This window comes from Orbicella faveolata, unplaced genomic scaffold, assembly GCF_042242905.1.
Source record: "Orbicella faveolata isolate gen_17 unplaced genomic scaffold, um_ofav_v1 contig_14, whole genome shotgun sequence".
Taxonomy (NCBI): Eukaryota; Metazoa; Cnidaria; class Anthozoa; order Scleractinia; family Merulinidae; genus Orbicella; species Orbicella faveolata.
The window spans coordinates 22,442,901-22,467,335 of NW_028301541.1; the positions used below are offsets into that span (position 1 = coordinate 22,442,901).

Genomic DNA, 24,435 nt, shown 5'->3' on the forward strand with positions numbered 1-24,435 from the left:
GACGGTGGGGGATGGGGGAGGGGAAAAATGAGAAGACGCCTGCCCGAAAAGCACTGCCAACAGATCTTTTCCGGATACCAGTGTGGAAATTGCGTCTTTTTGCTCCGTTCGTAATTCGCGAGACATTCCAAGTTCACATAAACGCTTGAGAGATTCCTCGAGAGTGGAATCGAAACTAACAACATCACTTTCGACAGAGTTTGCCATGTTTCTTACCCGCACGAACGAAACGATACTGACTGACAGACAATTGACAGGCAGGGTCAAGCCGCACCAATCAGAAACTCCGTTCGTGGGCGAACGGAGTTTCCTAAAAGAACAATGACCTCGGGCAGGCGAGATTTTCCTCGCTCCACCCCTCCCCTATCCTTCCTCTTGCCTATCATTCACCCCCTTGGCAAAACTTTCTTTCTCTCCCCAGTCTTCCACTGCATGAAAAATTCAAGATGGCGGCTAAACTTTTTACGATGTGAGCGCTCGCTCGAAAAAATCTCGCCTGCTCTGCAGGCTACCTGGCCTCCCGCAGCTTCAAAGATACAGGTCCAAACAATTCTTCGATTTTCAATCGATCGAAGCCAGTGTTTTGGTTGAGCTCTCTATAATCACTGTCAAAGTATGGGCCGCGGCCAATTATTAAATAGAACTGAGTCAAAACAATATTTATACCCAATGAGGTGATGGACTAAACGTTAAATAGAAGTTCGCTTCTGCGAAAGGATCAAATTTTAAAACAAAGCGCTGCTCAAAGAAGACTCCAGTTTTGTATCTTCATTGTAATCTTGTATATTAATTTTTGTAATTTATTAATCATTGTATTTGAATTTGGCAAATTAAAAAAGTAAAATAGAAATAAAAAATTTGGGAGTCTTTCGAATCGAAACTTAACTCTGACTCCAGTGACGAAAAAGAAATGATGTTGAAACACAACTTGGACGTTTTAGTACCAAAATATATTGGAACGATTAGTTTTGTTTTCCATCTTTTCGAGTAAATACAGAGAACTGACTGAGGCGCTATTGTGTTTGGTTCCTGGGTAGCCGTCATCAGCAACCGCCGCCCCAGACTTCCTAAACGCGGTCGCGCAACAATTCAAGCGCGACTTTGAAAGGGCACAGAAAATCGAGGATTCAACCAAATTCAAACATCTTTTCGCCCGAATGCTTCGAATAACAAGTGAATTCATTTTAGCAAAAAAAAAAAAAAAAAAAAAAAAAAAAAAAAAAAAAAAAAGAAAGAAAAAAAAAATTGGGGGGGTTGGGTGTACTTTAAACTGGGAGTATTTCATTGTCATTTGAATTTATTAGCCTGTTATTTTGCAAAGCCCCACTGAGAAACACACGTAATGTGAGCTCCCTCATTAATAACATTTTTTTTCCTACCGGCGACTGTTAACGTTGCTCTTGTTTTGTCGGAACGTTCCCACACTGGGGAAAGATAATCACTCACAACAATGCACGATTTCATTAAGAAATTTTATTTTCAAAGTCATACATATAAAGCTCAAATAAAGTAAGGAACATGGGACAAAAAGGGTTTAGATACAGTAAGAGTTTCTAAAGACACTATTCGGCTGTGTCGACGGGCAACTGAAGATGATGAAATTAAAAAAAATTTACTGCTGTACCGAGTTAGTGTCGCTCACGTTTTAAGCTTTAGCTCTTCGTCAGAGCAAAGTGACGAGGGGTTGATGCTCGAAACTTGAGGTTCAACGTGGTTAATTTACCTCTATCGACTTCAAGTTGATAAATTTCTAGATTTAAAGTTTAACAAGTTCATCATATAAATCGAGAAAGTTGTGCTACAATTGGTTTCTGGCGGCTAAGATACGAAGCTCTTTCAACACGAACGACTTCATTTAAAATCTCTCAAGACTACTGCCTTAGCGTCTTCGTATTCATTGGCGCTCAAAGCTCCACACTCTTTCAGATCATAAAGTTCTTTGATTTGCTTCAAGATCTGTGCTCGCGCCACCGTTGTAGCCTGCGACTGAAAGAAATGGGTATTAAAAAAGGGAGTAAAATGACGCTCCCCCACCCCACCCCCTAGGCCGGTGTTCGGGAAACGAGCCCGCGCTCCTTCCCCGAAAACCGGACGCGAGAGAGTGGCGGGAATCGAGCCTACCAACCCCCTTGTTTAATTTTATTATTATTATTATTAAAAAGGAAACAACATTTTTCATTTTACAAAACATGTTTCGAAATTCCTATGTCATCTTCAATTGCAAATGTTCGACGGCTATACATTTGAATTTTACTGTATACATGATTACGTTATAGAATTACGCCATAAAATTTAGGTTAACAATTTGAATATTGGAATACACTGGGAACAACGGCTGCGTGCACGCCAACAGTATAGTTGAAACGGAATCAAAAAATTAAATAAAATAAACAAAACATGAAAAAGAATTAAAAATTAAAAATCAAAATTAAATTAAATTAAAAAGAAACAAGAGAAAAGAGACAAATCTAAGTGCCACAGCTGTTGGTTTAGAGTTGGAATTTCCCACTTAATATACAGCGCTTCTTTTATCTTAACTTGAAAGTTCGAGGCGGCAGAATCTAGAATTGTGAAAGATTTTGCAGAGCATAAGTCGAGACAAGTCTCTGATGACTACAAGTGCTTGTAAACATAACGTCTAAACCAACAGCTGAGGCACTTAGATTTGTCTCTATCTTTTTAATTCTTTCTCATGTTTTGTTTATCTTATTTAATTTTATTTAATTTACTGCTGGCGTGCGCGCAGCCTTTGTTGCCAGCGTATTCCAATATTCAAATTGCATACTATTGTATTATCTTATTTATATTAAATGGTTATTCTGCAGATTGAAGTTAGCTTTATTTCGTTCCTTTTTCAGTCATAAATTATTGTTATACATCTTCTTGTAGAGGTCTTCCTTCATTCTGCTTTATAAAATATGCCATATACACCGGAAATATGGACAATAAAAGGTAAAGTTCTTCATGAAGACAGCCCATTCGACACAAGTGGTTCGCCAAAGATATTTCATCTTCGTCGTTAAAATATAAAATACCATCAATAACAATTATTCCATAGAGAATAAACAACGAAACAGCAATATTTGAACAAAGGAGGGCAAATCGTTTTGGGCAGTTTCTCCCGCGTTCCACAACTGTCATTCGGCTGAACATGTAGGTACGAAAACCAAGATACCACGAGCCAAACAAAATGACGCCAGTAGGCGAGTAAAATGCCACTAATTCACTCTTCAGAATGGCGAGTACATCTTCTGTATTAGCGAGCTGAGGACTGAAACAGTTATCACTTCCACAAAGTTCATATCTACGCCCGTAAAGCACCAGCAAGATAAACGAAACTAAAGCAAAAATGACGATATTTCGTTTAGAGTTCAGACGTTTTTGCATGGGCCTTCCCAAGGCTGTTGAAAACACCAGTGCTGCCAGCAAATAAACCGACAAAAACGAGAAAATCGTCGCCAAAACGGTCCAAAAATGCTGCCTCGTAATCTCAACTGCCGCATGTGTTATAATATTCCAAGTGTTCAGGAATAATTGCATTAAAATAATCTTGTCCAATCTTCCCGGCGAAGACCAAGAATTGTAAACCCAGAAAAATAAAACCACACTGTTTAGAAGGCCACAGGCATAAAGTAGAAAAACTACAAAAGTCATCAAAGGCCTTTAGAAGTAACAGGGTTAACTTTCTTTGCCACAACATTCACTGTCTTTTTAAATTGATCCACGAGGGTTCACTCAAAAGCACGTTGAAGTTGTATATTGCGCCCTTGAGAAATCAAAACAATATCTTCCCACGAACTGATCACGGAATGATGTACATTTATTGCTTTATTGTTTTAGTAATATTTTTAGTCCATCGAGCACAGTTCGTAGAACTGACCTCTATACATCATGCCAACTTTTCGTTACCAAAAATTTCTTAGTTTAATACGCGCAGTCTTGCAGATTTGTGCGAAAATATTCTCGTTTATGAGGAAATTAAAAGCCAGAAAATGTAATTTAAAACGCAAATGTTTGGAAAAATATAAGCTGACTTTGTTGTAGTATTAAACGGCAAAATGGTTACTTTTAGAAGGACAAAAACTCTCCGACCATTTTCTCGAGTTGCTCAGTGTTTCAATGATTCAGGAGCTCAGATAAACTTAGATAAGATCATTAGATACATGTAGATAGTTTATTGAAGTTTTAAAATCCAGCTCTAGAGCTGAATAAGATAAAGCTTTACAAATGAATTCAAAACATAAAACTATGCTAAAATGTGATCCATGAAAAACATCAAATAAAATCGTTTGCATACGAGTTATAAAGTCTGTAAACCAGCGGACTGAGTACGTGCGTGCTGCGTACGCATACACTTTATTGGACTTACCGCTTGCGGGGCCTGAGCGGAGGATAGTGCCTTCATTAATGCGACTCTAGGTAGCTTCACAGCTAAACTTTTACCAGATGCCCTGCCGGCACTAGTGGTTACTTTGTTGCCGTTGGTCAGCCCTGGGCCTTGGCTATCAGCTGGTGTCGATGGAAACGAGCCACTATACTGAAAAGAAATGAAATGGCAGACTTCGGCTAGCCACTCAACTCGTCACCCCTCTCAGGCGTATACACCTCTCTGAGTTTAGATACAGATTATCTAAAAATGGCTTTGCTGGCCCGAAAAGTTTCCGGGGCTTTCGAGAAACGGGCCCCAGCTCCCAGTTGGCTTCATGGCTCAGTTTGTAGAGCACTGCATCGGTATCGCAGAAGTCATGGGTTCGAATCACGTTCAAGCCTGAATTTTTTTTACCAGGTTTTAATTTCACAACTGCTTACGTTATGTGTATAACTGCGATGATCATTGATGTCTTCACAGTGCACATCAACGCAGGTAATAAGCATAGAGGAGAAACGTTTTCTTTTTTTTTGGTAAAGAGTATTGATGAAAATCAAAATTTTGATTACAGAACAAAAGTACCGCAATCTTACCGTCACTGTCTGTTGAAACTGACTTGTACAGGGTTCATCTTCGCTTTGGACTTGGTCACTCACATGAGCTTCTAGTAGATAAAAGATGTTTGCTTTAGTCACTGTTTAGTACACTCTGAAGTAGGATTTTCCAAGAGACGAAAACTAGTAACACCGAGTTCTGAAAGATACTGATGAAAACCTGATTTTGGATGTTCGGCGATTTAGAACTGTTTGTAATCTAAAATAGGGTTTACCATGTCAAGTCGAGTTTATAAAATGCAAGGCGTCTAAGTAATATTATAAATGATTAATATTACGTAACATCTGATCATATATAATATATGTTGATAAATATAATAAACATTAATAAAATTAATACAGGACCAGAATTTATTGATCTTTATTATGCCAGTCAAATCTTCTTGTTAGTCAAGATGATTTGCGCCTGCATTTGTCCAGACACATCATCATAACTCCAAAGCGGTGCTTCGCCTGATGCCTCGGGTACGCTCAGAGCCGGAAGGTGGCCAGCATTAGTTACAGAGGCTGTTCTTACTATGCTGTGAGTTAAGCTACAAACCCGTGGGGGGGGGGGGGAGCACTACCATATATGGGCTATATAAGTATGTGCCGCTGTGAAGGGTATGGTTTTCAAGCAGTTTACTCTAGGATAGGGTATATGAAGCAGAACATTTGGGTCTAGAATAGGGTATCATTTTTCCCAAAACTGACTAGTTAGTTGAAGATGTTATCTCGACTAAGGAAACCAGGAATAGCCACTCAAAAATATGAAAAAATCAAATCGGCAAGTTAAAATTTACGCAAATCAGCCTCAATAGTATCGATAGATGAGGGGTTTGGGGGGGGTTTACTCTAGTATAGGGTAGCAAAATTCAGGTGAACTAGCTCTGGTATAGGCTAAGGGTTCCAGGGTCCCAGCGGCACATCCCCACACAGAAATTCCCAAAGCAACCCCCCGGCTGCAAATGAGCTGGAAATACGGTCAAATATAAAACCTCCTCTGCTCACTTTGATCAATCACGAGATAATTTTGTAATGATCACGTGGCTCAAGACGATGCACGCGAACAACAGGGACTGATCTACAGCTCTGCAGAATCTTAACCGTTTCCCTAACAAACGAAAACTTTCTCACCTACGCTTTCATCTTCTTCGCCATTTATCCAAGCGATCACCCTTTGGTTTACAGTGGATTCCACGTCGTTAATGGCACGCTTGTTTTCATCAGGCTGAACGCGGCTGCGATTGTGCATTTGCCTGGTTTTGCAATTTAAACAGTTGCATCTTCGAAAGGGACAATTAAATTTGTGCCCTCGAAGTGGAGTTAAAATCCCATGGTTTTTGCACAATCGACATTTCATCTGTACTCGCCCTGACATGATATTTGTAAGAAGTTGAGTGATTCAAAACAGACTCGACCGACAACCGACGCTACAAGCCACGCTACAATGCTAGCAACGAATCTCATTAAGTAAAATATAGAATTACCATTGTGTGGTTTGCGATTTTTATTTAGATAAGCATACTTAATGAGAGAGAGTCTCGACGGTAAAATAATACCGCTTTTTGACGGCTGTTTGATGGGTAGATTGTTTCCTTATTTGAGGACTGGCGGTAAATGCACTTTTGATTGCGAACACAAAGTCAACGTATTAAACAGCAAACGAAAGCCATATTTTGTACTGCCTTACTACATCCGACGGTTGTAACACTTTTATAATCGCAACTGAAAAGAGGTCTGAAGAAGTTAAGTAGTTCAGGACCCGTTCAGTTCAACTCCTATTCAATGGCCACCCTCGGGTAAATGTTCAGAAGGCCGCTTAATCGGGGGTTCAACTATAGAAACGGATATCGGAGCCAGCAAAGTTTTAATTTTAAAACTTATCAAAAATCCGAACACAGTTAATTTTATTACAATTTACAAAGTGGTTACCTATATGAAGTTTTCAATAAATTTAGTAAAACTTAAAGCAATTGCTACAAGGATGTCACTGATATATGTTTATGGTTATAGTGCTTTTTAGCTATTTTAGTTCGTTAGTTTTTTTGTTCTATCTATTTAGTAAGTTAGTTATTGTTAGGCGCATTGAGTTAAGAAATAATGAAATATGTGCCCTACAAAAATGTAAATATTATCATTATCAGTGTTATTAATATTATCTAATTAGCACATAAATTGAAAATTTCTTTCGATTTTAAAACAGCATGATATGAGAAAAGTGATTAAATTTTAAAATGTTATTGAAATGCATGTAAATTAGTTCACTGATCAATGATTGCTAGAGACTGCCACTTAAAGAATGTTTTAGAGCTTGTAGGCATCATAGATACGACGAAAGCTAAAACGTGCAAGTAATAATGTTGTTTAAAAAGCACTATGCCGCTAATACTGAGGCAATTGCAATATCATCGTCACCGATATCACAAAAAACGAATTGAAGTCTTCTAAACTTTCTAAGCCTATGGCCCAGTTCAGACGTCGTGCTTCTGCCATTTGGTTCGACTATGGTACGGCAGAAAAACAACTCTGATTCAGACGTCGTGCCAGAGTCGAATCAAATTCAGAATTTACTGATGTCTGGTAACAACTCTACTCCTAACTCCCCGTGAGAACGCAATCCCGCCAAAATATATTAATATAATTTATGAATTTTGTTTGGCGCGCGGACAGAAGCCCGACGTTTGAATCGCTGCCGTGCCAGAGTCGTGTAGCACGGCAGAGCTTGTCGAACGTAATTGCTTGCCGAACTTAATTCAAAAGTTTGATTCAGACGCCGTGCTTTTGTCGTGCTTTTGTCGAATTTGATTCCTTAATTTAGTTCGGCACGGCAGAAGCAAGACGTCTGAACTGGGCCTAAAATTTTTCAAAAGTCTGGACAACAATTTTACACAGGTTTTGGCAAAAACATTCACCTTCTTCAGTGAAAATATTACTGAAGATGCAAATTGAATATAACTAATTAGTTTTTTTCACAATTGATATAATACTGATCACAAGATTATGAATTCTCTTGTGTTTGATTATTCCGCGATATAGAATAATTTGCTTGAAGGACTCTCAATGGATCTCAATGGAGCAGTTAACCGTTCACTGTCAAACAGTGCAGAAAGTGAACTGTCAACTGGAACAATTCAATCACCAACCGTGAATTGAATTAAAGCCGTTAGACTCCTTTGATCTCTCTTAACAAGAACTATAACTGCGTTAAATTATAATAATGATATAAATACACGGCCATGTTAGACATTCCCAAATAAAGCCATTTCGATTACCAGTCCTTTTCGATTGACGTTTTTTCATTTTAATCATTTTAAGTTTTTAGACACAGTTAGATCAGACTTCCATTTGGAAAAAACCTTCTGGTCTCGAATAAAACGTTCGTGACATTTTTATCTATTTTTTACTGTTACAAACATATTTATGCTAATTTTGTAGTTTTACTCGCACTTGAAAATGGCCTCGGAGAGGTCGAAACGTCATGACGTTTTATCGCTGACCATCGCTAGTTTTTGTAACAAATTCATTATTGATAAGATTTAATAAAACAATATTATTACGGATAAATCAAACAATTTGAACAATGAAGACATCTAAGAAAACAAATCAAGAAATTTATGGTCTGGCAATCCAAAAGAATTGAATTCATGGTTTCACTAAGAACTACAGAAAAAAATATGATTTTACATCATTAGAAATAATGAATGATTTCAATTTAAAAAGAAATATATCAATTAGATTAATTACTAAAATTTTAGTATTTTAGTTACCACATATTTTAGTATAAAATGAAAATTTCTTTTCGCATTGGAAAATGAGTAGTTTTAAACAATTAGATATTTGCAATAAGGACAGCTTGCGAATTTATGTTATCGATTGTATCATCCGTAACATTTAATGCAAAGTAAATTATATAAGTTTAATCAAAACTCTCATATTTTTGTGACATGTTCATTATATCGTGTTTTTATATGGAAAATATTTACCAGTATTAGGTCACTGGATTAAACATTTCCTTTATCGAAAAATTATGATTTCTAATGAGATATTCAATAATGTGGTCATAACATTGATTCTCCTTCATAACTATAGCAAGTAAAATTAATGAACTAAAAAAATCATTTTAAAAACATCATTTTGCTAATGAACTAATGAACTAAAAAAATCAGTTCAAAAACTTCATTTTGCTCTGTCACCTTATTTAGGAAATAGAGGATATTACACGGTGGCGAGAAGATATGAATTTTATGTTCGAGTGGCAAGAACTATTATTATGTAGACATGCTGATGACGCCGTTTTTGACGATTTTCCGAAGTTTTCCGACCACTTTCTGAAGATTTCCGAAGATTTTCTGAAATTGTTCCAAAGGCCTGACGCACTTTCCGAGCATTTTCCGAACATCAACAAACATTTTCCGAAGATTGCCGAAGACGACCGATGAAGATCCGACGATGTTTCGATCATACACCAACAAATTTAAGCGTAGTTAAAGGGACAAAAGAGGATTGTTATCAAACATAATATCTTCACATGTGAGGATATCATATCGTTTTTATCAGTTTGTTACCACTAGGTATACCACTGACTTTTATAAAACAATTTTGACGATTGTTTCAATATTCTGCAGCTCTATAAGGCCAAAAACGTACTCTCATTCGATTCTGCAATAAGCAAAATCACCCTTTTAATTCCTATAAGTATTACCACCTATCACTTTTTTGTGGTCTGTTTTCCTGTACGTTATCCCGTTTAACATAGATTTTATTTTCCGTAGATTGTAATTATTATTATTATTTTGTTTTCGTAGAAGAGATTTTCTCAACAATTTAAGTATAAAACACTGCGACAATATGGAAAAAAAACATTTTCAATTAAAAAAACGACGACGTTTCGACGTTCGCTTAACGTCATTATCAAGGCTATTATTTTTTAAATGACAGTTAGTACATCATATTGATTTGATTTTCGACAGGTTGTAATTATATGTTTCACTTTTCAATTGAATTCTTTTCGCAAAAATACTCCGAGATAATGGCCGACCAGCCGAGCTTACAAGTTGTATTAACTCCTTACTATGTTTGTTTTGATTATTAAACATGTACAATTCACAAATACCTCGAATTTCGTCACAGAAGTCATATTTAGTAGCTATAAACAGAAGTTTGGGTTCCTGAAAAATTACCATACTTTTAATTGTTTTGATTGAAAACATCTATCATTTAATCAAACGAAATTTCGACCAAGCAAGCTAAAAATTATTCCCAATACAAACTCTGGTATTAAAATTTGACTTCTTGAGATGCAGGAAAATTCCCTTGGTAATGATCGGTAATGTAAAGTCTAAATTTGAGCTAAGTGGCCCATCAAACCGGAGCTTATCCCGGTTTCTGTAGCATGAAGCGACTAGAAATATTTCTGCCCTACCCCCCTCCCCTGGATGGGATGCTAGTCCATCGTAGGGTTACCCCCAGCATTAAGTTCGCCGGTACCCATCTGTACACCCGGGTGAAGAGAGGCACTGTGAGAGTGAAGTGTCTTGCCCAAGAACACAACATGATGTCCCCGGTCAGGGCTTGAGCCCGGACCGCTCGATAGGGAGTCGAGCGCACTAACCACGAGGCCACAATAATAATATGATAAGCCTGTAGAAAATAAACTCATGAACTGTGTTGGAAATTCAACGTTTTATTTCATTCCACTTGACATCTTCCTTCAGCGTCTACTGGCTCGATCCCAGGGTCCTCTCTCTAGAGAGAAGACCCTGGGAACGAGGTTGCTAGCCTTAGTGTTTCTACTCTTGTAATCAAATTTTTCGCCATTTCAAAAACAAAACAAAAACTGCAATAGAAGCGAAAAATGGCACGGGTCACGTGATGAGGGCAAAAGAAGCCTTCATTTTGTTGAGGTGTCCCATGTATTTGGTCAGAGGAGAACTCGGGAACAACTGCAATAAACTTACAATAAATAAATTAAAGTCAAGGGAACAGCTTTTACATGTAAATCTCAGACTCCTGGCAAAGACTTCGATCGACAGTTTCCTGTAATTGGCTGTGAAACCAAACTCCATCGTTAACTTTACCGACAGTAAAAAAAGTTTTTTATTAGCTTACTATTTCGCTAGGTTTTCGTAAGTGCAGGACTACTATTTAAATGAAAATTTTGAAGTCAAATTTTGCGGAAATTATTCGACATAGTTACCCTATATTTCAAAGAGACCGAAATGGCTACAGCGTGTTAGTTTAACAAATTGGCGTCAGTTTTTCATGCGTCTGTCCTGAAGTTGATCATGAATTTCGTCAAAACACTGTCAAAGTAGCTGTGGATCCACGAGCGATAGCCGAGTGGATCCGCAGACTCCTTTGTTTTTTACACATTGTCAACTTGTCCGATCTCGCTCGTCGCGTCAACATCGCATAGATTATGAATTCATCCGTCTGTCCGCTTATTGACAATGAAAATTAGCCAATCAGGAGCACTCGAGAATTTTTGCAGTTATTGTAAAATTGTAAAAATAATTCTTTAACAACTCGTAGGACATGCTCATTGCTAAGCTTAATTTAGTCTATATACAGTATACATTTAGAAAACAAACCAAAGAAAATAAACAAAGTAGCGCGTTAATTTAATAGTAGGACTCGCTGTAGTCTTTCTCCGTAAATAAAAATAGCTTGTGTGAGGTCCATTTAGTCGCATACACTCCTGTATTCCTTCATTATATATTAAGTTATTCTCTTGCAGTTTTCCCAGTGAATTGGTAAATCACGGACTCTTCCGCAGCCTCGCCTTCTGTTAGACGCACCTCGGTGCGGCTTCGTAGTTCTAATCTCTCGTGTTCCTCTGGGTTATCTGCAACGAAAACCACAACAGTCGATACTTGTTCCCTAGCCTGTAGTTCAGGCGTATTTTGGACGAGCGAGTGCGCATATTCCCATATCGAGTGTTTAGGATTTGGATTAAGTGAACAGTGGAGGTTGGAGCGAGGGAAAAACTCGTCCCAACTCTCCACGTTTTGCGAACTACATGCTACTTGTACACAGATTGTTAAGAGGAGTTTCCCAATGACGCCGTACATGAAGTCAACGAAACAAGCAAACCACGACGGAGACTAACCTGGATCTATTTAGTGTATTAGGGTAGACGGTAGGTCAAACCGTAGAAATAGATCCGCCTTTTCAAATTTCGCCTGCGTAGTGTGGACAGAGCCTGAGCAGGATTTGTTTTTAACTAGCACAGCATGAATAGAATAAAAAAAAATGGTTTTCTGTGGCAGTTAAGAATCTTTTACATGATATTTTTGAGGTAGTTACAGCAGGGTCCAGCAGGACTCGGCAAACACAAAACTAAAGTTAAGGCAGTTGTGCGGTCAGATACGGGAGTTATTTACCTGTGGCTGGGACAGAGCGTGATGGTGCGTATAAGAAAACCACGGCAAACACGTAGGTATTCCACATCCCATAGATTCCAGTGAACAAAGCACCTGTAAAAAGAAAGAAATAAAAAAGGTAATAAATTATACAAATATTAAACGAACACACTAAAATTAAACAAATTGTAATTTATCCACTCGAGAGCAACAACCAATCAGAGACGTTATAAAGAGCTACGTCATCAGTATCGGGTCCAGTTCCAACTTCGTTCACAGGGTCTCCCAAAGTACTCTCTCGAAAGAGAAAGTAGAGAGAGGACACTGGGAACAAGGTTGGTTCAGTTTACGGGTCCAGTCTCACACGTCTCTCCAGCGGGAGACCGAGTTACCTTGTGGCTCTGTTTCAAAACGAGTCCTCCTGCAAAACCTTTCACATGAAAATGATCCTGTAGGCGGAACATATTTTCACATGAATAGTTTCGCATGGACACTCGTTTTGACACAGGCAAAAGGCAACTCGGAAGTGGCCTTTATATTTAGAACGTGACAAGGGACATCCGTTCAGTGATTTCTAAACTTACTAAAATTATTTCTTACTTGAAATCTCCACAGTGGACTCCTCATCTCCAAATTTCCACTGAGCCTCGTTCACATTGCTTATGATAAAGAACACCACAGTCAGCCCAGCGCACAGGACTGTAACCACCATCAGGAATTCAAAACGGTAGATCAAGCCCTTTAAAGACAGAAAGAATACAGCCTTCAAATGTAGGTAATAAAATTACAAAGGGACAATCTGAACAACAGCTCGTAGCGTCATGGAATCAATTGGTGCAGCAATCATGAGGAGTACCATCTCTTTCAAATAAGGCTTCACCTTTCGTCCACTCACGTCAATCCTCGTCACTTTTCGTCAGTCCTTGACATCTCTCGTCAAATCTCGTGAACTCTGGTCAATCCCTGTCAAATCGCATCAACCCTCATATTCTTGTTCACCTCGACAACTTTCGCTAACTCTCGTCAACCCACGACATGAACTCTCGTAGACTTCCGTCATCCCTCGTCAACTTTCGTCAACCCTCATCAATGGTAAACGCTCGTCCACCCCGTCAACTCTCGTCAACCCACATCAACTCTCGTCAATTCTCGTTAACCCCCGTCAACCCTCGTCAACCCTCGTTATTTCTCGCCAATCCTCGTCACGCCCCGTCAACCCTCAACATCTCACGCTAACCAGTCGTCAACCAACATCAATCCTCGTCAACCCTCGTCAATCTTCGTCAACTATAAACTCCAACCTCGACAACTTTCGTCGCCCCCCCCCCCCCCCCCGGCTCCTGTCAACTCTCGTCAACTCTCGTTCTCATAAAAGTATTTCTTACCTGGTACTGAAGCTGTCTCGCGCGGGACATGGTCGGAACCGCAGCTCTCTTACCCCGGATGTTCCAGAACACTCTAAATATCATAATACAGAGAAACAGGAAGTACAAGCTTGCGCAAACAGCAGCGAAAATGATAAAGGCATACTGGATCAAGTTAAGAAAAAAAATTGAATAAGTGAACCTACAAAGATTACTGTCTTTACACGAGATATCTTTGGGAAAATGAGAAAACGCTCGGGCTCGGTGATACTTTGTAGAAAGTCGTTATAGCTAAACTTATCTTCCAAAAGAACTTTATCATTCTTTGTGGAAAATTAAATTACGAGTAATAGTACAAAAGGTCCCTTCTTCTTCGCACTAGCTGATTTCCGAGAATTGTTTACCGGAGTGCACAGTTTTCGTCTGCGGTTGCCAAGCAACAGGAAGCATTCTTATGGTTTCCTGTTGACAAGACCTGGACAACCAACACCGCTTTACGTTCGACTTATGAACTCGTCGCCCACTTCTACGACTCCCCAAGTTGAAGACAGACTATTATATTTGGAGGGAGGGGGGTTAGAGGGTTGGGCAATTCCCCGCCCCCTCCCCCCCAAAAAATTCCTACACAGCAAAAACTGCTGAAAAAAAATCGTGCAAGCGGAGCCATGGGAAAAAAGCCGAGCATGTGCTTTCTGCCTTGCAGGTCTTATTTTTGATGTTAAAAAGTTCTTGCACAAGCTATTACCCACCAAAAATAATCATGCACAACCGAGGTAAAGTGAGAATAAAAAATTTCATGCTTTAGAGAATTGCCCAACACCCCCTCAAAAAAAATGGTCCGTCCCTTATCATGTTGTGATCGTGAAAGGATACAGCTAATTTGCTTCCGAGTTTGGTCGCCCAGATAGTGTAGAATGGATTGTGCAGCTGATAGCCTCTGAAATAACAAAAAACATCACAAATATTATACATGTACATAAGCAGTTTTTTATTAGTAAATTACTTATCTCGCAACGAAAATCGAATCACTGAATTCGAATGAATGCCTTCACGCTACGTGGATAGACGACTAACGGAATAAAAAAAAAAGAATACAGAAAAAAAAAATGGAAATTTAATTCCTGCACTCAATCACTCACGCCCCCTCACGCCCACCCTCCGTGCTAAAAAAAAAAAAAACGCGTTTGGCGCGAAAACGTAGCAATACAAGGCGGAAAAATGGCGAACGTGCATTAAGTCTTATACTGCTCAACAACTTAGGAATTTCAAAACTTCTAGTGCTTTAAGACATGAATTAAAAGGCGTTCAATATCGAACCACTTCCGGAGAAGGACGTGTAGAATATAGTCAGTAAGCGAAAAAGTCCTAAAGCCTCAAATCACGGAATCAAATTAAATGAACGGACAATAAGATTATGCGGCTACGAAAGGTAAGACTTAATTTTTGACATATGCTGTGGATTTTGTCCTATTTCCTTCAGCAAAAACGAACAAAAATCTAGGATAAGATTGTGAACAGGAAGATTATTCACTTGGAAAAATGAAAGCCTTGGAGCAACATGAAACCATCGCATTATCGTAGAATGTCTAAAATTGAGCGGAAAGTCTAAACTCAACTCTTGTACGTACTGTACCAACACTGGTATCAATGTTTTTAATCAAAGAGGAAATGATTTCAGTCTGTGATTGTTCACTATCTGAATAGCAATATTCAATTCTTCGTTGGCAAATATAAGTTGAGAATTACAATATAAGCTTATTACTTTTAATCTATGTACAGGCAACTGATAAACTAGCGCCACCTTGAAAGAACGATTTGTAAGCTTAATCATGGCGGCAGAACATCAAAAGAGTCATCATATCGGAGCTAAGTATTCTATTTTCGTTTGACATCCGTTAAAACATTTTAATTACACACCTGGTTCAAAACGGAAACAGAGTTTACTTTAGCAACCTAAGATACTCAATTTTGTCTTATTATCTAGGGCTTCCAAACAGAGAAAAAAAAACAATAGCAAAGAACTGAAAGCTAGGTTCATAGACAAAAATGAGTAGCTTATTGTGTAAGAATTTTGAAGAGAAGGAAGTTCATAACTAATAGATAAATATTTATAAATGATCAAATTAATGATCTGTGGGTCACTTCTGAAATGGGGTGTCAATTTGTGGTTCAGGTCTGAAAGAGGGTGTTGACTTGTGGTTCAGGTTTAAAATAGGGTGTCAATTTGTGGATCAGGTCTAGAATAGGGTGTCAATTTGTGGACCAGGTCTAAAATAGGGTGTCCATTTGTGGACCAGGTCTAAAATAGTGTGTCAATTTGTGGACCAGGTCTAAAATGGTGTGTCAATTTGTGGACCAGGTCTAAAATAGGGTGTCCATTTGTGGACCAGGTCTACACTAGGGTGTCAAATTGTGGTTCAGGCCTGAAATAGGGTACGTGCGCACAGAATTATATTTTGATCTGAAACTGAGTAAGGGTTTCAAGAAGCACACACCCAACAAAAGTTTCAATGGGCACCATGCACACTCCCCCACCCCCCTCCCTCTGACATCAGAAAGTGGACATACCTCTCACACAAGTCAAAAACAAGTAAAGACAAGCATCCAAATCCAATTGCACCAATCTGCCGCCAGTAAGTTTTTAGCCTGTTTCTTTCAGGTCGGTCCTATTACAAACAAAGAAACATGTACATCAGTCAAAAATCACAAAATACATGCTTCAACTGTAAATTGTTATGTTTTTGTGTTAGTAAGTTAAGTATATCATGGTTCAACCAGGCAACTTTGTTTGGGAATTTGGCTATCCTGTACTAGAGAATGGTGGCTGTACTGGTTATAACTGCCCACATCCTCATCACAAGACCATGAATCTACAGTGTAATGAGCATTGTAGAATATGAGTAAACAAACGGTGTATCTTTAATTTCCATACAAACTGATCATGAAAATTTTCAGATTACCAAACAAATTACCCCTTCCACATCAATATCACACTGTTACAGATTTTAACACCTTCTGCAAATTAATTTTGTCCTGTAATATTGCATAAATTTGTCTGCTTTGTTCCAATTTTTTTCCTTTCCTTATTTCTAATAAATTTCTAACATTTGGTTGCTCAAGGAAATTAGCAGCAATGCTACATGTACTCTGTAAATTCTAGGGTAGATAAAGTTTATGATGATCAGATAAATTACTAAATGTAGTGGATAGTTGTTAAAATAAAATATATATATACAAATTAAAAAAAGACTCTCCTTTGTTATTGAATACCTAGCTGTGCTGATAGCATTGTCAATCAAACCTTTGAACAACTGAGACCTCCGCCGAGGTCTATATTTCAATGTGTTATACCTACCACTAAATGCTCGCCGGTGAAGATAATCCAAAAGCACATGAGCATACCGTAGAACAATCCTTGACGAATGTCAGAAAACAGTAACATGAACGGCATGTTTAACCACAAAGTCAACCACTCAAAGGGAACTGAAAACATAATAACTTGTTATCAATATTATTGTCATTCACGAATACGAATTTAAACAGTGCTTCTCAAACTTATTAATAATTCATCAAGTTAAGACAAAGAAAGGGCCACTGGTTTATCAGTTTTTACTGTCATGTGCTACCATCATTAAATAAAGTTGTTACTTACTTACTTTCTTACTTACTTACTGACAACCATGAAGGAGATTTGAATACCAGGTCTTAATTGACATAGATTTCAACGATTTTACTTCTCTGTTTATTCCTTAGTTTTTGTTTCAAACAAGAAGATATATCAAACACTTGAGACAGTGATTCATCGGCTCTCCAAACACCTCAAGTTTCTTAAAAGATACTCTGCTGCGAGTCGTATTTTCAACTCTCTTCTTGGTATTTGGATATCCAGATCAAACACTGTCTCTCGTGTTTGATACATTACTTTCAAACTCAAAAATAAATTGTGTCTTAAATAACATATTAAATTTTTATCATTTTATTTTTGGATTTTCTCCTTAGTCTTAGTTTTGATTGAGAAGATATATCAAACACTTGAGAGAGCATTTCATCACATTTGCAAACACCTCAATGTTTGTCAAAAATGCATCCAACATACAGTTGCTCTGGTTGTGACCACCTCTCATAAGTGACCAGTTTTCCAAAATAACAAAACTTTCCAAGTCAATTACTATATTTGGAACCTCATGTAGGCAGCCACTTCTAAGCTCTCATAAGTGGCCACTTCCCGTAAGCGCTTACGGGAGGTTTGACTGCATCATATTTACGACTGAGCTCTTCTTTATGTTTGGATATGTAATGAAACACTTCTATCTCCCATGTGTGATATGTCACATGAAAGCCTTTCAATATTGAAATCTTTATTGGTTATAAGACTTACAGTTCATGAATGCTGTGGTAACACCCAAAGCAAAGAGTGCCCTGCAAATATTGAAAAAACCAGGTTGATGTTATGTATTTGTTTTGAAATCATTTATAAGCTTCTTTGCTGCACAACACCTATCCTATGATTGTATTACAGTGCGACGACTATAATCAGACTTGGACCACTCTAAAATAATAATAATACTAATAATAATAATAATAATAATAATAATGATAATGATAATGATGATAATGATGATGATGACAATGACGATGACGACAACGACGACAATGATGATGATGATACAATAAAAATGTTCTTAGAGAACAAAGAATGAGATCTGAGGAATTTTCAAAGAATTGTCATGTTTGATTGGTACATTTTGACCCTAAATTTAGAGTGATTACCAAACAAGTGGTTTTTGTTTACCAGTCACAAACCAAGTTTTCAAGAAAAATGCCTTAACTAAATTTAACTAGGATTAATTCACCACCAAGGATGGAATTTGTGCAGTAAAGAAAGTACTCTGAAGTTGGTAGTGTATGACAGATACAATGTACTGGTAGCTTTCAAATTTTGTAGGAGAATTATCGTTCACGTGCTTTAATACTATTTGTCAGTATTGAAAAAGATTGCCACCCACTGTTCTCAATTGACCATTTCATTTGTCACCCTGCTCATATTAGGGCCCCAGTCCAAGAAATTGCAGTGCAAAAACATTTCTAACAATGTTTCACGCTTCATGTTTAATACAATTATTTTGAGTACAAAGATGTAGCTTACTTACTTTTCAAGGAGCATAGGATCCCTACTCAGACTCTTGACTCTCTTAACAAACCAAATAAGTATAATTATACTAATTGGACCAACAATTGTCTTGATTGTGAACCACATCTTGGTAAAGCCTCCATTTTGATGAATTTCCTAAAAATATAAAATAAATTAATAAGTAAACATGGTTTTTAATTTTCCAACTTTGCAAACATATTTTAAAAGTTACAGTTTATTTACTTCTGATTAAACAAGATATGGAAAAACATTTGAAAAGCAAAATAAATGCTAGATATAACACAATGTTAAGGCGTCACCTGGTCGCCATCATCAAATGCAGATTTAAGTTGTAATTCAGTTGGGATTATTATATACTAGCTTAGGTGTTAAGGAGTCAAGAAAAATGTCAAGAATAATGTCAGCTACCGTAATTGAACACTTAAATTGCAGACTCTATTCTAAATGCATATAGACTACATGTACCACACCAACAGAATATTCAATGTGTAGAATCGTCCATATGGATGGACTTTACATGTACATCTTTTAGTTTGTAACTCACCACAAAGTTGAATTCAGAGATTTTTCCAATTTTGTTATTCCAGTGTTTAGCTGGGAGCCTTATGTTGACCAGGTATTCTTCGTAATGTACGCTGCCGATTTCAAAGAAGGGGATCTCCTCGCAATTGTAGAAACCATCATCAGCTCCAGACTACATTTAAACAAACAAATTAATTAAATTAATATTACCACAACGTCTAATCTGAAAAACACATTCACCAGTTTGTTTGCTTAGCTATCTAGAACATTTTTACATTTAGCAGTAACAAACTTTACTTTAATTGGACATCATTGCCACAAAGTAAATAGCTCACTGCTTAAGCCAAAACAGTGCTGTTGCATTTCTGAGGAAACAGATCAAAAGCGTGTGCTCTTTTGGGACAAACTATTTCAACCACAGCCCACTCAAGATTCATTTGCATGAGGTGACCAACAAAACTGCACTATTTCACAATTTTTTTCATTTGAAACAGTTGATATTAATATTATATTGAAATCAAGCCCATTTTGTACATTGGGGGATAATGATTTCATATTATTTTGGGAATGTACTTGTATGTAGATGAAAAATATTTTTGGGGGTTAATTTCAAGGCTGAAAGGATTGTTCAACAATTACTGATCAACTGTTTCTTCCAAGAATGGCTAGAAATGTTCTAGTATATACTGAAAACTAAAATAAACAAGAAGATCTTTAAGATCTTACAACTGCGCTTTTAAAAGTTGACTGTTTTGGTAGCGCTACAGTTGCAATGCAATGCACATTCCAAAGCAGTCCTTGATGATTCATTGATTACTGCAGACACCACATCACTTGATCAACTTAACCTGTATTTTTGCACCATCAGTTGTAGTTGTTGTGAAATCTCCGAGGATGTAATTACTTCCGGCACATGTCATAATATGGGATCATGAGTGACCCAAAGAAAAAAAAAAGGAAAAAAAAATTGGTTTTGAACCTATTTCTGGCAATTTTGGCACACCAGAGGTTGAGAAAATTACTCTATTCCTCCCTCGGGAGGGTTTTGTAAAGTTAGCGAATTAGTATGCAAGCCACCGTATTGGTGATTGCCATCGGCGAAATGTTTCTTTTGCTCAAAAATTGTGGCCAAATCTTTCGGAGATGGAAGTCAGGACATTTTTAAGGATACAGAAAGTAATTTGGGACCAGTTGCTGGCTTGTAAGGCTGAAATTATCCAGAAGTAAGCTTTTTTTAACACGAACGTAACAAAGGCCATGCGGTGAACAAATTGAATAAATTATCGGCTCTTCTCATTGTCTCGTCCTGTTTTTTGTTTCATTCTCTTTTGGAGCCTGCCGAGATCATTTTTTCGTCTTAATAACCTGAGAAAAGTTCGAAAAAGATGTTCCTCTTCAATTTTCAGCTTTCAGGCAATAATCCTGGATTTTTTGGACCGAAACATCATTTGTGTTATGTTCGTGTGTTTCGGTGGCTATGGGCGACCGTCGTTTCCTTTGTTGACTCAAGCAATGAAGCAAGGTGACAAAAAAAATCTAATTATATTTAGTTCTGGTTTTGTTCAATTTCGTTGAAATTTTAATATGATGAAGCTGGATTGTTAAGGAATAGATTTTACTACTGCCGATATGAAGTAGCTATTAATGCTAAAGTGATATATCGCTTTGAAGTCAGGGTTTTGAAGAGAGTTTTTTGCAAAGCGTGAGTTCGGCGTGACTTTGTAAGGTAAAGGTAAAGTCTGCATGCGAGCCAAGTGGCCCATCAGGCCGGAGCTTATCCCGGTTTCTGTAGCATGAAGCGACTAGGAGTATTTCTACTCCCCCCTGGATGGGATGCTAGTCCATCGCAGGGTTACCCCCAGCATTAAGTTCGCCGGTACCCATTTATACACCTGGGTGGAGAGAAGCACTGTGAGAGTAAAGTGTCTTGCCCAAGAACACAACACAATGTCCCCGGCCAGGGCTCGAACCCGGACTGCTCGATCCGGAGACAAGCGCACTAACCATGAGGCCACTGTTGACCCTGAAGAAACAAGGTTTGGCGAGAAAACATTACAGATTGCATAATTCAAAGTTGGCCAAGTGGATGTCTACGTCTGGTCTCGGACAAAAAAAAAAATAAACCAAGGGTAGAACATGAACCGCACTCGGCCCATGGCCGCGCAGTTAATAAATAAGTTGTTTGCAATATTTTTCAGCAATATTTTCACCTGTGACTTAGTAAAATGGCAGACGAGCGATCTGTTTTCACGAGCTTCAGCCAACTTTTCCCAGGTTCCATTTGTTGCAGTTCTGTATGCCATTCTAGCGTCAAATGTAAATGTTGGTGACTCCTTTGTTTCTGGATCTAGAACAGAGTATCGTTGTTGTTGCCAGTAACCAATAGCAAAACTTTACCATATCATTACACTTCATCCACATGTACCGGTACATGTATATTGTGTAGCTGCATGTGGCAAATTTGATTTCAAAAGAATTGGGGTTGTAAGTACATGTAGGGTCTAAGGAGGATTGTCCACAGAGGAAAATAAAAACTGGGGGAACCTGCCCCATAAGTTTCACCTAAACCCCTACGAAAATTATGACAATTCCCCTTGTTAAAAGTGGGTTGACCCTTAATTATTTTTCAAAAGAATATCTCTATAAAGACACTCACACACCTATACTGTTAATTTTATGATACATGTACAAGCTTCGTCAGAATGTGAGAAGTTTTGCTGTGTTGTTGCTGCTTGGTTGCTTTACAATTTGCTATTAAAATCTCACAAAAGTTCAAGAAGTAGTATGTACAGTTTTTTAAAGCTCTCACATGACGAGTGTCTTGTCTTGTGATCTCATCTCTCAAGATGATGGTCTCGCCTCTCAAGATGAGAGCATCATCTTGTGCAGTGGTAAGAACTTACTTTTAAGTGGTACTAACCTGTTTCGTAGTGATATTCTGGCAAGTATTCAATTTCCAATCTGATTGATGTGGCTATGAACTGAAACCAGCGAGTCATAGTAAGACCAGGATGAGGAAAGCGAATTGAAAAGATAATTTGGTCAGGTCGGATGTGTGCTGGATCACTTTCAGCTTCTTTCAAGTTATTGAGTCGATGACATGATACTGGATCATAAAAAGCATCCAACCTGTCATAATCTGCAACGCAAAGGTTTGCAATGTGTGCTGTAGCAGATGTTGGGGCCGGAGCTGAAAAGTGATGTATGAAATAATGTCACTCAGTAGCTATATTTAGAAAGCAGGTTGTAATAGTTAACATTTATCACTTACTCCTCCACTCTGAGAGTAACACGTAAGAACAAAATGCAGTGACACCTGCAAGGGCTTGAACCCAGACTGCTCGATCTGGAGGCCAGTACACTAACCATTATCTGGAGCACCATTACAGCACTGCACCCTCATCTTCTTGGTCTGTACTGTAATTTACAAATCCTCGATTAATGGCCCAACCACTTCACACTTGGGCCATTATCCAAGGGGGAAAAACTCATTCCGTAACTTACAGTACAGACCTCGAACTCGGTTAGTAAGAGGTAGTTATTCTCATAGTACCTCACTTTGCCCAAGTGTAGAAATAAGTACTGCAGTAAATATATTTGCTTGGCCATTCAAGCATGCCAGCTAGAAATATGTAAGCTACTTCAAATAACATACAGCACATATTTCAGTCTCTTATGAACTAACACGCTGTTGTTGAAATTTTTACTTGCATAATAGTAAGCCCCTGATATCAGACCTGAAGATAATTCTCTAATTAATTACCTCCCAGGCCATACATTTTGCTTATCACCTACTCAGGCACGGAGAAAACTAATCACACCAAAGGCAAACTACCGCAGACTGCTACAAATGAAAAGAGGTTATTGTACAACGATCAAAACAAATCACTCAATTCCCTAGGAGTTAATTACAACCATCATTGAAAAGTCAAAACACGATTTTTTTCCGCTCTCGCAATTCGATCGATAATCAGTTGCGATAACTCGACATTGCTCTAACGCTCCCTGGGTAGCGAACCACATTTAATTTCCACTTGATCAACAATTCGATTTCCACAACAGCGACTCGTTCGCAATTTCTCCCAAGAGCATGATCAGGGTCAAGACCTTAGCGGCCTGAATTACTCTCACGATTTTCCAATCGTTCGCATGTTCTACGAACTATGTCATCTCCTTCTCCTTCTGTTTCCCACGGCCTTCAAGCCATGTTTCGACCGTTACATTCGATTGTAAGAGAATTTATTTGTGTATCTTCCAATCCACGTTTGAAGGATTAACACTTACTGACAAAGCATTCTCTTCACAAACCACTCGAGTAATTCAAAGCGATACTCGTGGTGATTTAGCGTAGAGATCATCTATAATATGTCTTTTATTTCACAGAAACTTTAGTTCTGGGAAAATAACTCGAGCAAGCAACGTTACAAATCGTTCTGTTAGGATGTCTAGACGGGAATCAAATCCAAAAGCCCAACAGTTTTTCCATCAAATCGCATCGCCAGCCGCATATTTTCACATCAAATCATTGACTTTTTCCACTCACCTATTTTCCCTCCGACCGCGAAAAATGTCGCCAAAATGCCTACCAAGAGAAGTGCGAAAGCCAACAATTGTCGCAAACTCAATGTTTCCAAGATAACAGCCATCTTTGAACAACAGAAATCTTCGTCACACTAAAATCGAGCTCTGAAATTAATCACATTGACTGTAGCTCGCCAGTTTTAAGAACTCTGGTTACCGCTTAAGCCAATCACAGAGCGGACGCTTATTAAATTCACGCCCTACGGGGTCTGGCTAAAAACAACACTCTTTTTGAAATGGAATTACATAAAGTGTTCACTTTCTTTTGAAAGCGGGAAAGATTTAGCACATTCTTTCACATAGAACTTTGAAGAATCTCCGACGTGACGCATCAGCCAATTTCCTGCCGGCGCGCGATTGTGGATTTTAAATAATTTCCTTTCGAAGCTCTGACTTTGCCGACGAAGTTATTGGACTTATTATTGATATGAAATTTTCATAATTGTCATTATTAAGTAATTTGGATTGGATTGATTGTCTGATCAAACCA

The 24,435-nt window shown here is 38.1% G+C and overlaps 3 protein-coding genes and 1 long non-coding RNA gene across 5 annotated transcripts; 1 reads left to right on the forward strand and 3 right to left on the reverse strand.

The window, feature by feature from the left end:
* Positions 1-1,453: 1,453 nt before the first annotated feature.
* LOC110062114 (uncharacterized) lies at positions 1,454-6,420 on the reverse strand. Of its 2 annotated transcripts, none has more exons than XM_020768976.2 (4): positions 6,100-6,420; positions 4,963-5,033; positions 4,370-4,537; positions 1,454-1,980 (listed from the first exon to the last, which is right to left on the reverse strand). In XM_020768976.2, the coding sequence occupies exons 1-4, from the start codon at positions 6,341-6,343 to the stop codon at positions 1,852-1,854; spliced, it is 612 nt and encodes a 203-aa protein (XP_020624635.1). In that variant the 5' UTR covers positions 6,344-6,420; the 3' UTR covers positions 1,454-1,851. The 2 variants fall into 2 exon arrangements, with proteins under 2 accessions (XP_020624635.1, XP_020624633.1); XM_020768974.2 differs by having other exon boundaries at positions 1,454-1,986.
* LOC149114522 (uncharacterized) lies at positions 2,815-4,375 on the reverse strand. Its single transcript, XM_089287108.1, has one exon. The coding sequence runs from the start codon at positions 3,652-3,654 to the stop codon at positions 2,872-2,874; it is 783 nt and encodes a 260-aa protein (XP_089143234.1). The 5' UTR covers positions 3,655-4,375; the 3' UTR covers positions 2,815-2,871.
* A 4,207-nt stretch (positions 6,421-10,627) lies between the features above and the next one.
* LOC110062140 (protein wntless homolog) lies at positions 10,628-24,163 on the reverse strand. Its single transcript, XM_020769004.2, has 13 exons — positions 23,908-24,163; positions 22,285-22,554; positions 21,575-21,711; positions 19,387-19,536; positions 18,841-18,977; positions 18,069-18,109; positions 17,046-17,173; positions 16,259-16,356; positions 14,564-14,627; positions 13,712-13,855; positions 12,927-13,065; positions 12,348-12,440; positions 10,628-11,809 (listed from the first exon to the last, which is right to left on the reverse strand). The coding sequence occupies exons 1-13, from the start codon at positions 24,008-24,010 to the stop codon at positions 11,688-11,690; spliced, it is 1,626 nt and encodes a 541-aa protein (XP_020624663.2). The 5' UTR covers positions 24,011-24,163; the 3' UTR covers positions 10,628-11,687.
* Positions 14,943-15,701, forward strand: LOC149114523 (uncharacterized). Its single transcript, XR_016206489.1, has 2 exons — positions 14,943-15,119; positions 15,470-15,701. It is a non-coding gene; the product is annotated as an uncharacterized LOC149114523 (long non-coding RNA).
* Positions 24,164-24,435: the final 272 nt, after the last annotated feature.

Coding starts and splice junctions, on each gene's coding strand:
- LOC149114522 (XM_089287108.1), bottom strand. CDS start 3,654: ATGACTTTTGTAGTTTTTCTACTTTATGCCTGTGGCCTTCTAAACAGT.
- LOC110062114 (XM_020768974.2), bottom strand. CDS start 6,343: ATGTCAGGGCGAGTACAGATGAAATGTCGATTGTGCAAAAACCATGGG. Junction 5,034..6,099: donor CGAAGAAGATGAAAGCGTAG/GTGAGAAAGTTT, acceptor TTTATCTACTAG/AAGCTCATGTGAGTGACCAA. Junction 1,987..4,369: donor CCGCTCAGGCCCCGCAAGCG/GTAAGTCCAATA, acceptor CATTTCTTTCAG/TCGCAGGCTACAACGGTGGC.
- LOC110062140 (XM_020769004.2), bottom strand. CDS start 24,010: ATGGCTGTTATCTTGGAAACATTGAGTTTGCGACAATTGTTGGCTTTC. Junction 12,441..12,926: donor GTCCACTGTGGAGATTTCAA/GTAAGAAATAAT, acceptor TTCTTTTTACAG/GTGCTTTGTTCACTGGAATC. Junction 11,810..12,347: donor ACGCTCTGTCCCAGCCACAG/GTAAATAACTCC, acceptor TTTTCGTTGCAG/ATAACCCAGAGGAACACGAG.